Genomic DNA, 14641 nt, shown 5'->3' on the forward strand with positions numbered 1-14641 from the left:
GCTTTTACTCTTGCTCATCTGATATGTACAAGCGACGTCCATCGATAGGAAGATTATCCCTGATGGTACTATCTTTTGGTCTTCTGAATAGCATCACCTTCGATACTGGCAATCCTACATAACATAGCTTGATCTGTCAACTTATGCAAGGCTACTGGGTAGCAGAAAAGTTGACCTCTAAAGACTTAGGGTATAAAAATACATAACCTAAAGGCTATGGCTTTAGTAGCATAAAATGACCTAATAATTTCGTCTCTTATATTCTCAGAAGCCAATGTTTCTGATGCCCTGAGGGCAAGGCTCGATTCTTTATTTAGAACTTATCAACCTTCTGGACAATAAACTGTATCTCAAGTTTTTAATTCTCAAAGTCAGCCCCCTTTCCAGTACAGTCCTCTTCTTAGATAAGTTCGTTTGTTGAGCCGGATGTGAACTGACTTCTAACAAAACCCAAAATTAGGTTCTTCTAGAATGGTTGAGGAAGCAACGGAGTTTATCGTGCCTCAGCTTGTAACATATCCTGTCTAGGTGTACGACGCAACAGCAGTATCACGACGACTATGCTCCCAGCACTGAACCAACCTCTTTAGAACCCACTCAACAGCCCCTCCTACTGCTATCCAAGGTGGCTTTGCCTTTGTTAAAAGGCTGGAAAGAATTCAAAGGCCCACAGTAACTTGATGGGAGAATCTTAGTAGTCACATGGGCGCGTGCGCCTTCGAGATACCAGAAGCTTCCAGAGAACTCACCAGCAGAAACATACGACTTTGCCTAGCAACGAAGACTTTGTAAAAATTAATTCGTACTTGATATTCTCTGACTCAGCAGGCTATTGAGTAAGCGTGTAGGGTTCGAAGTGCTGCATCGTTACGTTCCATAGTGCTGATGGAGCTCGATGTTCGGGGCGCTGGTGATAAACGTGCGTCTAGACAAGTTTCGATCTGACAAAGGATAGCCATATGAGGTCTGTTTCGGTGCTTCTGGTTGCCTTCTGTGGCCTTGGGAAGGAGTTGGCATTGATTCGGTGTATCTGTCGGTCCTTACTAACCAGTTGGCTCCCGCCTGAGTTCGTCCTGGAGGTGTCTGTGTTTGGGTGAGCACCGACCATGAGTAAACAGGTATCTTGGATCACTTGCCAGTTGTTTAGGAGAGGTAGTTTGTATGAAAAAGTCGAAAGATGGAAACAGATGGTGCCTCGGCCTGTTGTCGATTTCTTTGTCGACATCGGTTCGTTTTGGAGACCTACCCCAGATTGTTGTCCATGTTGAACAGCCTAAAAATGACTCACGGGAAATAAACGCCATAAGGTCAGTATTCTAGAAGTTGTGCCTGGGAGCTTTGTTCAGGGAACAATGTTGGGGCCCGAACAAGTGCCATGCCACTGTAGACTGGTAGGTGAGCCCAAGAGAGCAACCGGTTGGCAGGTGCAGTGGAAATCTGGATGGCAAGAAATACCAAAATGCCCACCAATTTATTCCTGACTTTTCCAAAACAATTCTGGTACATACATGCCTCAGTACTTGGACCATCGGCATTCTTCACGCCCCAACCACCCGAACAAAGACCATAGGGATCCTCAGAAATACCAAATTCGACATGAATAACTGATCTTCATCCGTCATTTGCCTCAATTCTATATCACGCAGCTTCGTTGTATAGCTGATCAAGCCTTTTTCCAACCATCGGCGCCATACTGGTCATTCGTCCAAGCCTCGGTGGGAGGTCCCAGGTACTCCTTTTCGCACTCTACCTTGCTCACGGACCAGTTCTGACAGAATAAGACTTAGTATTCAGACATTCGAAAGTGATCAATAACTTTCGCTATCGTTTGATCGTGGCCTTTACTACCATGTTCGTTCATTGTCTCGAACCGGACTGGGCTATCACGGTAGAAACGGGTGCCAGAACACAAACACTGAACAACCATCTTGTTTCCATGCGTGTAGCTGACTTTCAGCATCCATACATCCTATCACATCTCTATCCTTTCGATCCATTACGGTTTGGAGTTTCTGAGTCACGGTTGATAATAGTCGCTGCACTTGCGCGCGCTGTTTGTTACTGTCTGGTCGTGGAACCAACCCACGAAAGCTCGCCACTCATCACAACATTTTATTATCTACAACTCGATACAGTACGGCTCAAAAATATAAGGAGCCACCTCGGCCGCCGAAATTGGATCCATTTTCGCAAGGACTGGTAACTGCACCTGGGTGAAGACGAAGTTGGCAGGGATGGTCTCACGTATGAGCCAGCTACCCTAGAACATTTACAAAACGTCGTTCGAAATGTTTGTAAGTAGGTAAAGAAGATTGATATACAACTGGGGCGACTATTAATGTCCAACAAGTTATTCGATCCAATCCTAGCGAAGGGCTAATACTTTTATTATCGCCAAACTCGAAGACGGAAACAAACGATCTTCACATCTGAGATCCCACAACTAGCACTTGGCTTTCAGGACCGTATATCACGAACATCCAGGCCTGTCAAAGTTCGGCTATTTCCGTTTCAGTCCGAAAGAACCCTCGATAACGGCAACTTACGGGCCATCGCGAGAGATTTCAGATATGCTATCAGACAATTTGACATACTTATCACCTATCATCCAAGATCTGTCAAAACTACCGGCAGCCGGCAATGCCAGTAGAGGAGGGGGGATAGACAAAAGTTGCAATTTAGCTGCCTCATACGGCTAGTCTGCCCGGACGTGGTATCCCCGCCCGGCTCCGGCCTGCTATTACGAGGTCAGACAAGAACCGATAACTGACGTTGGAAACTCAGATCCTCAACTGCCTATACTGGACAAAAAGAGCCTCTCAAACTACAAAATTGACGCTGCAATTATCATTCGATTGATAAGTACCAGGTCGGCCCAGTAATAGTGGCACTCTCTACGCCGCATCCCGGAAACGGTAGTCTACTCCACGCTTATACGCTGATCTGGAACCCTTGTCTTACTCCTTCGTTCAATCGTTGCATTCACTGCATCGAAACGTTTTTGGTAATCTTACTTACGGAGTACACCAATGGCTCCAGGGAGAAAAAAGAAGGGGAAAAAAGTACCTTCTGGCCCGGTCGCTGACAAGCCATGTCACAACTGTCGACGTCGAAGGCTTCGATGTGATCGTCTGCTTCCACACTGCGCAAAGTGTGAAGCAAAGGGTGTTGATTGCCTTGGATACTCTCAGATCTTCCAGTGGACGGGTGCCGTCGCATCAAGAGGCAGATTAGCTGGACAGCAGTCAAGCGCTGCCCTGTATACCCCGGCTTCGTCTACCGCAGGTCATTCAAGAGCCTCTCTTTCTTCTCTTTCTTCCATCTCCTCCAACTCCCCAGCCTCTTCCTCCTCCGCCTCCTCCGTCGCTTCTCCCTCCGTTCCATCGTCATCACCAGCATTCATAATCCCGAGCCTCTCTCAAGTTGACGAGGTCACCGAGACTTCAGAAGCCGGGTCCGAGACTGGATCTGAATTGGACATATTTGATGACCGATACATTGATAAACAAGACAATGGTGATGATAATGATGCGACCCCCCTCGCGAGTGGTGATACACAGCTCGTCTGTACCACCAACAATAGCTATCCCCTGACATCGGAAGCCTCGACTCCGTGGGTGCTCGTCGATCCCTTGTACCAAGACATTACGAGCAACCACAGACAGTATCTCGCTTATTGTACGCAACCCTTGGTCGTTATTGGCCCCGAGAAATAGACAAAGAAAATGAAAGAGACATGGACTGACTGATTTTTAGTTGATGCGCGGCTCAGCCAGGATTTTGTAGCCTACGACATGCCCGACAACCCATTTCGAAATCTGCTCAAATTTACTCAGGCCCACCCTCTGCTACGTCAGGTCATCATTGCTGCTTCTGCGACGCACATGTACAACCGCTCGAGGCCGTGGTTATCTTCGGACTCGCTGGATAGAGGGCTAGGCCCGAGGAATCTGCTGATGGACGCCCTCGAGGCCAAGCACCAAGTTTTGCGGATGTTACCTTCGGCTCTGCAGAGCATCGAGTCCACCGGAGGTGACATTGTTTTGGCGGCGATTTTGTTCCTGATCAATGTAGAGCTGATAGAGTCTGGCAAACATAATTGGAAAGCCCACTTTGATGGCGCTGAAAAAGTCATGAAGTTGCTGGGACCAGTGTCAGACGTAGATGAGAGTCTAAGAGACTATATAGTTTCCGACTATTTTATGTATGTTGGAAGAATTCCGACATCGACTACCGTTGCTAACCTGGATTAGTTACTACATACTGAATTCGACTTTCAGGCCCACGGCTTCAGATTCACACTCATACTTCGAGTCATGCGAAGCAATACAGGTACTCGGAAAAGCGACAAACAGCTATTATTGCTGTCCACCCGAACTCCTCGAAATTATGCTCATCGCAGCACGGCTTTCCAACACTAAACCTGACGAAGTCGTTTCGGCTGACATGGTTACCGCAGCTGGAGCAGCATTATTAGCCCGAGCTCGAAATTTCGATGTTTTTCCTTGGGCACAAGGTATCAATCTCAGCAACATACCATCAACTGAACAGGATCCCGTATTAAGCCGGTTTCGCGCAGCGACATCTCACCGACTAGCCATTTGCCTCTACATTCTCCATGCGATACCATCAGTGAGGGCCTGGGCTGGTGAGGATCTGGCTGATACGATTTTTACAGAGTTACATCAGATGCTGTGTATGATACCGGACGACGACATTAACTTGAAAGCAACAACATGGGTGACATTCGTCTTTGGAGCATGCGCCAGAACACCTGAGATGAAAGATTGGGTCACAGTTCAGATCAAAAAGCTTATGATTGAGAGTCCTTGGGGCTTTTTGTACGCGGCAAGGGATGCTTTACAAATGCTATGGAGTGTTCAAGCTGAGGGTATGCCCATGACGAGTTGGGTACAGACTTTGAGGGATTTGCATATGGACTTTTTAATCGTTTAGATACGATACCAGATTGGCGTTATGAACTTGGGTGGGGGATTATACCATGTATTGATGCTTTGCATCTTGGGACTTGTCACAAAAGCAACCAAGGTCTTGTCGACTTGGTCCAGTGATTTGGAGGGACATCGAGACCATAACGAACTTGGAAATGATTGTAATACGAAAGTTAAGATTGATTTGGTCTACCTGGGAGTGCAAGTCGTCGTACATGGGATATAACATTGGGCCACGATAATAATGTCTTGGCCATGGAAGTTTCTACGGGCCTGGGAAGCTGTGTTCTATAGATGCTTCGTACCGTCAACCCTAACGACTGATTTCCTTGCGTAACGACTTGTCCTCTATTAGATCCCCTAATCCCTTGGGTCAGCATTGCGCTCTGCCAACTGCCAGTCATTCCCCTGCTCTTCAGAACGAACGCCAAGCTTCTTCTGCTAAGCCATAACAAGGCTGATCAAAACCCAACACGAGCCTCAAAACCAACCCGACTATTTTCGGAGTCCCAGAGAAGAGTAGGGGGGGGGGGGGGGCTGGAAAACAGACCACACGGTCAGCCTTGAGGTGGTACATCAAATATCAACCACCCCGACCGAGTACGTTGCACAAAAGGTACAAGACAACAACTTGCCCCTGAACTCGACAATCCTCGGAGAACATGTGACCCGGAGAGAAGAGCTGAAACATGTTACTTTCTGGATATGTTACTGGAGACACGTCCGGAGTACAATGAAGTTTCGGACGGTGGCATGTTGGACAAAAGGTGTATGTTTTGGGGGGTCAGACGGTGACATCGGATGGGTTCCGGGTGTTTTTTGTTGCTGGGTATGGTAAATTGAACTTATCATCTTCTGTCAAGGCTATGCTGTTGGTAGAGAGATGTACTTGGGATGGATTATTGGTTCGCATAGGTATATGCTTGATTGGTTGAGGATCTTGATCCAAGTTTAGGAGATGGCGTGATAGTGTGGAGGGTCTATTTTTATTAAGGCATAAACTTGTGTATTCGTTCGTCTGGGGTCTGATATTCTTATTTGATAGTAAGATTGTATTGGTAGCAAATCAGATGTGATGGTCTTGTTGGGTGTCGACTCCAATGGCATATGGTCAGTTCAGCCGCTGTACGACAGATCTTCGATAGGCTGTCAATTCATTCTCTCCTCGATGGGAACAATTACGTTGCCTAGAGTACTCCTTACAATGTAATCGGATATCACTGCGCATGGCCAGACAAGTCCATATGAGCTAGAGTTAAAGCACATCAGGTTCTTGAAATCATGATATGTGGCAGCTAAATATATACTTTCACACTAGTACATCATATCCTTCGTACAAAGCTGTAGTCCCATTACCTATTAGCCCCCATCAAATCTTCCGTCCAGATACTCCATTGGAACCAGTCCAGACTATACCAAAAATACAGTAAGCCTCACATAAACCCATCCTACAAAGCCCATCATATCCTAGCAGCCACTCGGGTACCGTTCTTAGAACATAGCGCCAAGGCATACAACTCCATCCAATCCCCATCATCACGCGACTCAAGCAGTGTATAAGTCTGCGCCATCCTAGCCACCACATAATGCGTTTCCAGAAGAGCATACTGTTCTATTCCATGACCGTTAGACACTTCATGCAACAAGGGGGCGACTGTCAACTTACGCCCGATACAAGCACGAGCTCCGCCGTTAAAGGGTAGATACCCCCAGCCAGGTCTCAGATCCTCCCACCTCTCGGGGATAAACTCTTCAGGCTCGGGGCCAAAAACGTCCTTGTTTCGATGCATGGCGTAGACGTTGTAGAACAGGGCTGTTCCCTTGGAAATAAAGAGCGGCGACGTCCCGTCGGCGCCGCCACCACGAGGGATTGTCGTGTCCCTGACTGCGACGCGGGCGTTTGTGGGGATGACAGGATGCAGCCTCAAGGCTTGAAGCTAGTGTTAGAGACAGAAGAAACGGTTATAGGGCTGAGGATTGACTTACACTCGTTGACACACCATTTGAGATAGGTTAGTTCTTTTAGTTGGCTTGCAGTAGGGGGTTCGTGGCCGGCCACGTTCAGAACCTGGTCTCTTAATTTGTTGTATATTCGAGGGTTTTTCGATAGGAAGAAGAATAGATTGCTGAGTAGACTTGATGTTGTGTCGCGGCTTGCGAGGAGAATGTGTAGGATATGGTCACTTAGACCTTTTCTGTCACCGGCTATAGCCATCATGTCTGTAAGGAAACTGACTTTTGAACCTTGTCTGGGGCTGTTTAAAGATTCTTCGATAAAGATGTCGAGATATTCGTATACTCTCTTTTTGGCCCTGTTAGCTGCAAAGTTGAACTTGAGACGGTGGAGAGGACCAAGCTGCATCTGTTGGATGATCTCCTCAGAGCAAATCATGTAATCGTCAACAAACTGCTGCTCTCTCGTATGATCTGCTTTGTCACTAAGCATATTCGTCGAGTGACCCATGAGAAACTCTGTCGAGACATCCATAGCGAAAGCCAGGAACAGAGGCTGAAGATCAAATGCAGAACCATCGGTCGGGACATGCTTTGAGAAAGCCTGAAAGTTCCGTTCCAACGTCTCGAGGAATGGTGTAGGGTTGCCTTTCCTGAAACTCTGTCTCAGTACGGCCCGGGCGTGCTTCCATGTATGCCCGGATAAGACAAAGATGCCTTGCCCAAAGACATGACCAATAACTGAAGTTCTGAACTCTGGAAGATCAAAGTCTTCACAGGCGGAAGCGAGGATATGTTTGAGGTTATGGGGATCGCAGGTGTAGACGCATTGCCACGACCACCTCCTTTCTATATAAGTGGTCCCCATCTCCTTAAAGGCCTGCCAGGTGCTATCAAGATATCGCTCTGGGGCTTTACCAAAAAAGACCTTGTATAGAAAGTCAAAGCCAACGATGGGGTCTTTGACGGGGACTTTGCTAGCTGCGTCTTGACAGCCTTGGGCTTGCGCGAGCCTCCATCTCCGAAGATATGTCTCGATTGCACGGAGAGGGATTGGAAGAAGGAGGAGAATGGCAGTGGCGATAAAGTGCTGCTCGAAGAATTGAAGGAATAATAGACTGAACATATTGAAGCATGAGTCTGTAAAAAATGAGAGAGTACGGATTAGAATAACAGGAAGGAAGGAAGGAGGCTTGTTGGAGCAGTAGCCCACTTGGAGTGGGATCGAGGAGGGTAAAGTACCTGAAGGAAAATAGGATACAAGTCAAGATTATCTCCCGAATGTCTTGAATTGAATGTCCCAGATCTAGAGCACAAAGATAAACCGAGTCATCTTATCGCAGTATATACGCCCCTCCTTTGTCCTTGTACTTGTCCTTGTTGAGGTCATGGTCATGAGGATCCATCCATTCAATATTCATGGGAATACTATCGTGATACCCAACGCTGTTGATACAGCAATATTATAGGTTCGGACGCAAAGAATAAAATGGTAGGAAAATAGAAAATAGAGCTGGGCTGATACCGAATTTAGATGTCCAAACAATGCGCATCTTGTATAAATGCCCCAGTAAAGAACCACGTCCGGGAATAGGATCCCTGGTATAATCAACCCCTACAGCCTCCTAGCCAAGCACTTTGCTGTCACTAACAATATACTCCTGCTGTGCAACGGGAAAAGCAGGTTAAAGGTCGTCATGTCAAAGAAACTCTATCTTTACGCCATTTCACACGAGAGTTGACAGAGACAAAAGGGTGCCTGGTGTAGATCGAATACGCAGTTCTGTACTCCTACTTTATGTCACTGGGGGACCAAGGTTCAAGGGGAAAAAACGCCATGGACCTGCATTCCGGCTGTGCTCACAAATGCTTGGTCCATTGCATACATCAGCTGAGGACATTTGCATTGCATTGCATTACTCTTTTCGATCCTGCCACGTCAAATAATGAAGAGCAGAACCTTTCGTGACACGAGAGTGCTATGACGGCTTGTAATCTGGTCAGGGGTAAGATGGAATAGTCAGTCAGTCAGACATGGGTTTATAGAGAGTACGGCGGGAAGTGACAGCTGCGCTTCCGCTGCTGCAAGGTATAGATATTAATTAATTAGTATGAGCATGAACACGCACGCAAGATGATTTCAGATGCGGCACAGACCGAGACAGTGTAGTTTGCTTAAGACAGAGGGATGAGACAGGACGAGACATGGGTGATTGCCAATCCGATTTATACAGGGCTTGATATGATGTTGTGTTTGATGAATCTGAATACTTTGTACATTGATATGATATGGAGTAGACAATATGCCATGTTGTCACATCTAGATCTACATGCATATGGTGGTGTTGTATACTTGGACGATAAATACGAAAGAACCCTCAAGGCGGAACCAACATCTATAATAGGCAAGATGGGCGTTACTAACTGACTAGAACAAACTTTACTCGACTAATTCGCCCTGTAAGGATGACTTGCATAGGCTTAACCCTTGAATTGAGCGTTGTTTCAGAAGTATGTGGTGGGGGTCTAAGCTCGACGGTTTGAATCGTGTCCTATAGTTTAAGTGATCTTCCATGACGAGGCGTTTGGCGGCCCGTAACGGAGAATCCGGAGAAGCATTGACTTTCATTTGTCCAGTTTTCAGGGTCTTTAATGTGAGGCTATCGTTGGAGGGATGCGGTGAGAGGGATGTATGTACTGCACTAGAAACCATGCTCGGACTAGACCGTGCTATGGGCTGAAAATAGTAGACCAAAGTCACAGATGTTGGTTCGATAGAATGTGATATAATTGCTTCTTCTGCCAAAGTAGAACGTTTGGAACAAAAATGCCAAGTCGATTGTGTCTGATGGTTCAAGCTTAGTCTCTTCTAGTTCAACGCTATGGTACGGCTGAAGAACAAGCAAGCCATTGTACCGAAACTAATCATTCTACATTGGGAACCGGTGTCTCAGATAGACTATTGTTGGTTCGTGTAGCCCACTCTTGTAGAGCCTGTACATGTACACGGACACGGACACGGACACACACCCCGTGCTTCAAAGATCCTGCCCTTTCTTGTCTTTGACTCTGGTCTCTGTCTCTGTCTCTGTCTCATGGTAATAGTAGATACGCAGAATAGTGATACCCCGGAATAGGCTGTGCAATGACGACGAAAATACCTGCGGCTCCTTCGTTGGCTGACAGGGCGAGTGGCTTTGATACTGACAAAACAATTGGGTAGACTGGAGACGTTTGTGCTACTGTTGAGTTCCCTCTCCGACGTGTACAGTGTCAGCCGGGGCTCGGGCGGCCCAAGCTGTCGGATCCTTTCTGAGATATGACAATCTTGCTGTGGTTATTTGATCTGACATGTCCATGTCCTTACTTCGTCTAGGTGCATGGTAGACTATATGTTGGTTCCCTGTAGTGTACTAGGCCTGACAGTTAGTGTACATGCCACTAAAACCCCTTGGACTGCTAGTGCTGAGCTGCTGTGCTTCTTTCCTGCCTTCTATTTTCTTCACCAGGCCTGGGTCCTAGGCTTTAGTCATGTTAGTTCTTTCCCTGGTTCAATGATCGACAATTAGGTCGTATTTAACCCTGCATCATCCCCCCCTGAACTCGTTAGACCACCCGCTTTGCCTTGTCAATCAATCTTTCGTTGGTCTTTGTACCACTTTGCACGCGTGTTTCCAATATCCCGTTCATGATTCAGCCTCTTTTTTTCTTTTCTCTTTCTCTTCTTTCCCTTCCTACTTCCTCTTATCCCAATAGTTGAACTGTTCTTGGTTGCATGATGAAGCCAACAGTATCACAAGACGGTGACTCCACCGACGCCTCCTCACCCGTTGACGACCCTTCCATCTCTCAAGTCTTTGGTGATCCTATTCTTGACTTACACCTGACGTTATGGGACATCTTCGAAAGCGCTGCAGCTTCTAAGCCCGATGGAGACGCCATTGTTTCGCTGTGGCAGCCACGCCATCATTTGTCCAACGGTGATCTTCATCCTCCCCCTAATGGGAAAGACAGACCCTATCTCAATTGGACCTATGCAGAATTGAGGGACAAGGCGGAGCGAGTAGCCGAGACGTTGGAGAGCCTGGGCTGCCGACCTGGAATGCGGCTGGCCGTTGTGCTTAGTAACTGTGCTGAATGGGCCTTGTTCTTCTGGGCGGCAGCCAAGCTGCGTATGGTCTTTGTCCCCATTGATCCAACGGTTCCTAGAGATGCAAGAGCTGCAATCCTATCCGTCAAGGCGAAGGTGGTGGTGGCACAAGATGCAGAGGCTGCAAAGGCGCTCGATCTTCCCACAGAGTCGAGGATCTGTATAGTGTGTGCAGAGGAAAGGATGGGAGACTGGCTGGAACTATCTGATGTGTTGAGTCCTAGAGAGAAACTGTTAGAGTCTGCACCCAAGTTGACGAACGGATTTGACTCGACAGATACCACCCAAGACGACGACGCAGCGTTGATCATCTTTACCAGCGGAACAACAGGTCAACCCAAAGGATGCATACACACGAATGCCAACCTCATATCGCAGTGTTGCGACTTTGATCCAGAAGTCAATGCGATGGGAAAGCTGCGATGGCTTATTCACACTCCTGTCTCGCACGTGTTCGCCATCAACAACACCCTTCGCGCATGGCGTTGGAGTGGCTTGGCTGTCATCCCCTCCAAGACCTTCAGCGTGGATGCCACGCTCGACGCACTCGTCAAAGAGAGATGTCACATCATGTCCGCCACTCCCACGCTTGTCAAAGCCCTAATGTCGCACCCAAACTTCCCCAGCGTGGACCAACTCGACTTGCGAATCGTCACTATCGGGGGTACATCCATCGGACCAGAAGACATCAAGCTCTGCCGCGAAGGCCTCGGTGCGCAAATGGCAATTCAAGTATTCGGCATGAGCGAAGGTGCTCCCATCATCACTTGGAAGAGGGCGGATCCTGATTTGGTGGACAGTTGGCATCCTGGTGTCGGCAAGGTTCTGCCAGGGGCGGCAGTGAGGATCTGCCGGCCCGAGACGCGAGAAATACTACCTCGATCGGAGATCGGAGAATTGCACATTGGCGGAACATCCGTTATTTCCAAATACTACGACAACAGCAGGGGTTCTGATGGAGCCATGTACACCGACGAAACAGGGAATTGGCTAATCACTGGCGACCAGGCCAGGATTGACGACAAGGGAATTGTTTATATTCTAGGTCGTTACAAGGATCTAATTATTCGAGGCGGCGAGAACATATACCCTCTCAAGATTGAACAAGTGCTTCTTCAGCAGCACAAAGAACTACAAGTAAGTCCACGCCAATTCCTTGTCCCTCCAACATCACTAACAAATACATCAATAGGTTCAAGTTGTTGGTGTTCCAGATGATTTGGCTGGCCAAGTCGCTGTCGCCGTTGTCATTCTACCAGAAAATCTGACAAAATCCGAAATCATTGAAACTGCCAGAAATGTAGACCAACGATACGCCCTAGACGGCGTCTACACCCTCCAAGAACTCGGCCTGGAAAAGTTTCCTCTCACATCACTCGGCAAAGTCAAGAAAGAACAACTTAAAGTCCATGTCCTTAAACTCCGACAAGGGAAGAGTTCACCAAAGGATCCATTATCGTCAAAAAGCTCAATCTCACCAACTAGTCCGGTTTCGCCAAATGGCTCGAATTTGCCAAAGGGTCCTATTAACAAGGCAACTCCAATACCGCCCTTTGTCAATAAACTGCTCAGTATCTGCGAGCAACTCATTGGAATTCGGCCTTCCATCACAGAAAGCTTCAAGCATCTCGCCGACAGTATCACCCTGCTACGCTATTGCGACCGCGTGCTGCGTGCCTGCGGCCAAAGACTCTACCTGCAGGACTTGATCGAGCACGACACCATCGAGAAGCAAGCCCATCTCCTCCTCTCTCGAAAATTCCAACAAGCGCGTCTTGTAATCGCTCCTGAAGTACCCAAACCCAATCCTATCCAACCCAGGCAACACGTTCCAGCTCCAAATCATGACATACCAACCACCACTTCCGCCTGCAAGGACACAGACAAGGACACACTTAGCCACGCCAAACGTGCTGTAGCACGCGCTGGCTTCTCCCCATCGGAAATCGAAGACGTCCTACCCATCCGGCACTCGTTGCATCGGACTGCGATTGGGTCCCGTCCGCAGTCCTACCACAACCGCATGGTCTTTCGCATCTGCAACGTTGCGCAGCATCAGATTCTGCGCGCCCTCGAAAAGGCACTGGTTTCGAGGCCGATGCTGAGAACCATTGTGTTCCCTGACTCGAACCGTATCCCGTTCCACGCTGTCCTTGCCCCGAGTCCCGCTCTCTTTGCACAGCTCATCCACGAGGTCGATGTTGAGACCGAGGAGGATGCGCAGGAGCGTTTCAAGGATGGTTCCGCCCAGGGCCACTCGTCGCCATTCATGTTCCAGGCTGATTTGGCAAGGACGTCTGATGGTCAGGCATTTCTTTGCGTCACCTTTAATCACTCCGTCTTTGATGTCCTGTCCATTTTGCAGTGGTACCACGATCTCGATCATTGGATCCAAGACATAAAGACTAATATCCCTGCATTGACTTCCTACCGGCTCTTTTCCGATTTGTTCACTCAATATGAAGAAAGCGTGCCTGCACAGAACAGTGTTGCGTTTCATGTTCGGAAACTTCGAGGCATCTCTCGCTATGACCGCGCATTATGGCCTCCACAAAAAGCACCTGGCATGATGATCGCCAACGACCAAGGCTCACCGTATGCTAGAGAAAGATGTCAAGTCCGAAACCAAGTCTGGAACGGCGATTGGGAAAGCCGTGCTCACGAGTTCCAGTTCCCGCGAAACGGTCGCGTTGCAACAATACCAGGGCTTCCAAAGCTTCAAGACGAACACGGCATCCACCCAGCACTGTTCACAAAGAGCGCGATTATTCTTTTCAATGTTCTTCAAACTGGTTGTTCACATGCTTTTCTCAATGTATGGGAAAGCGGACGCTCATGGCCCTTTATTCCCCAGTGGATGAACAAACTCCTCCCTCCAGCCATGAGTATTGATGGTCCTACCGTTCAATGGATCCTCAATATGACCGAAGTTGTCCGCAACGAAACAGTTATTGAGTTTCTAAAGCGTATGACAGCCGAGAGCGAAGAGCTAAAACAACATGAGCATGTCCCTTGGAACAAGGTTGTTGAAAAGCTCAGCGACGAAGGCGAGGCTGCAATCGACGCATCTTTCAGGCAATCTTTCGTCTGGGATGTTTCCCTTGCTATGAGCTTTTCAAAGCAGGGAAGTTTCAAAACGTTTGAGCCTGTCGCGCGCTACGATTGGGCTGACTGGTAAGTAACAGTTCATCCATACCTACACCTATCAACTGACTGACATCAAAATAGTGGCTTTTTCTGGAATGCCTTTATGGTCGATTCGATGAACCTGTATTTTATTGCTTCTTGGGACACGGCGCAAATGAACGACATCGAGGTTAGCGGGCATTGCGATGCCTTGTCTGAGATCCTCCGAAAGATGGGAGATGAGAACAACTGGGACAAAAAGCTGGGCGATGTGTTCCATCTATGAGTTACGATGTTACGAAATGTCACTGGGAGGCGTTCTGAGTTGTCACATTAATCGCTTTTCAACGACTTAATATGTTTAGTACCAATTTCATGTCAATTTGTTACACATCTATGTATCCAAGGGCTTTAAGCCCATCAAACGCCTTACCCATCCGTCCTTACTCAACAAAGGAAA

The 14641-nt window shown here is 47.8% G+C and overlaps 5 protein-coding genes across 5 annotated transcripts; 3 read left to right on the forward strand and 2 right to left on the reverse strand.

The window, feature by feature from the left end:
- Positions 1-821: 821 nt before the first annotated feature.
- FGSG_08322 (uncharacterized protein) lies at positions 822-1927 on the reverse strand (the record flags this gene model as incomplete). Its single annotated transcript, XM_011322166.1, has 4 exons — positions 822-1030; positions 1106-1242; positions 1695-1768; positions 1817-1927. The coding sequence occupies 4 exons, from the start codon at positions 1925-1927 to the stop codon at positions 822-824; spliced, it is 531 nt and encodes a 176-aa protein (XP_011320468.1).
- A 1102-nt stretch (positions 1928-3029) lies between these two features.
- Positions 3030-4956, forward strand: FGSG_08321 (uncharacterized protein; the record flags this gene model as incomplete). Its single annotated transcript, XM_011322167.1, has 3 exons — positions 3030-3678; positions 3757-4204; positions 4281-4956. 3 exons carry the CDS (start codon positions 3030-3032, stop codon positions 4954-4956), a joined length of 1773 nt encoding a protein of 590 aa, XP_011320469.1.
- Positions 4957-6304: 1348 nt separating this feature from the next.
- Positions 6305-8031, reverse strand: FGSG_08320 (uncharacterized protein; the record flags this gene model as incomplete). Its single annotated transcript, XM_011322168.1, has 4 exons — positions 6305-6362; positions 6468-6564; positions 6619-6882; positions 6939-8031. 4 exons carry the CDS (start codon positions 8029-8031, stop codon positions 6305-6307), a joined length of 1512 nt encoding a protein of 503 aa, XP_011320470.1.
- A 2649-nt stretch (positions 8032-10680) lies between these two features.
- FGSG_13393 (uncharacterized protein) lies at positions 10681-11362 on the forward strand (the record flags this gene model as incomplete). Its single annotated transcript, XM_011322169.1, has 2 exons — positions 10681-11220; positions 11333-11362. 2 exons carry the CDS (start codon positions 10681-10683, stop codon positions 11360-11362), a joined length of 570 nt encoding a protein of 189 aa, XP_011320471.1.
- A 263-nt stretch (positions 11363-11625) lies between these two features.
- Positions 11626-14467, forward strand: FGSG_13394 (uncharacterized protein; the record flags this gene model as incomplete). The annotated part of the gene is made up of 3 exons (XM_011322170.1): positions 11626-12192; positions 12248-14229; positions 14284-14467. 3 exons carry the CDS (start codon positions 11626-11628, stop codon positions 14465-14467), a joined length of 2733 nt encoding a protein of 910 aa, XP_011320472.1.
- Between the last annotated feature and the right edge of the window lie 174 nt (positions 14468-14641).

This window comes from Fusarium graminearum, chromosome 2 (assembly GCF_000240135.3).
Source record: "Fusarium graminearum PH-1 chromosome 2, whole genome shotgun sequence".
NCBI lineage: Eukaryota > Fungi > Ascomycota > Sordariomycetes > Hypocreales > Nectriaceae > Fusarium > Fusarium graminearum.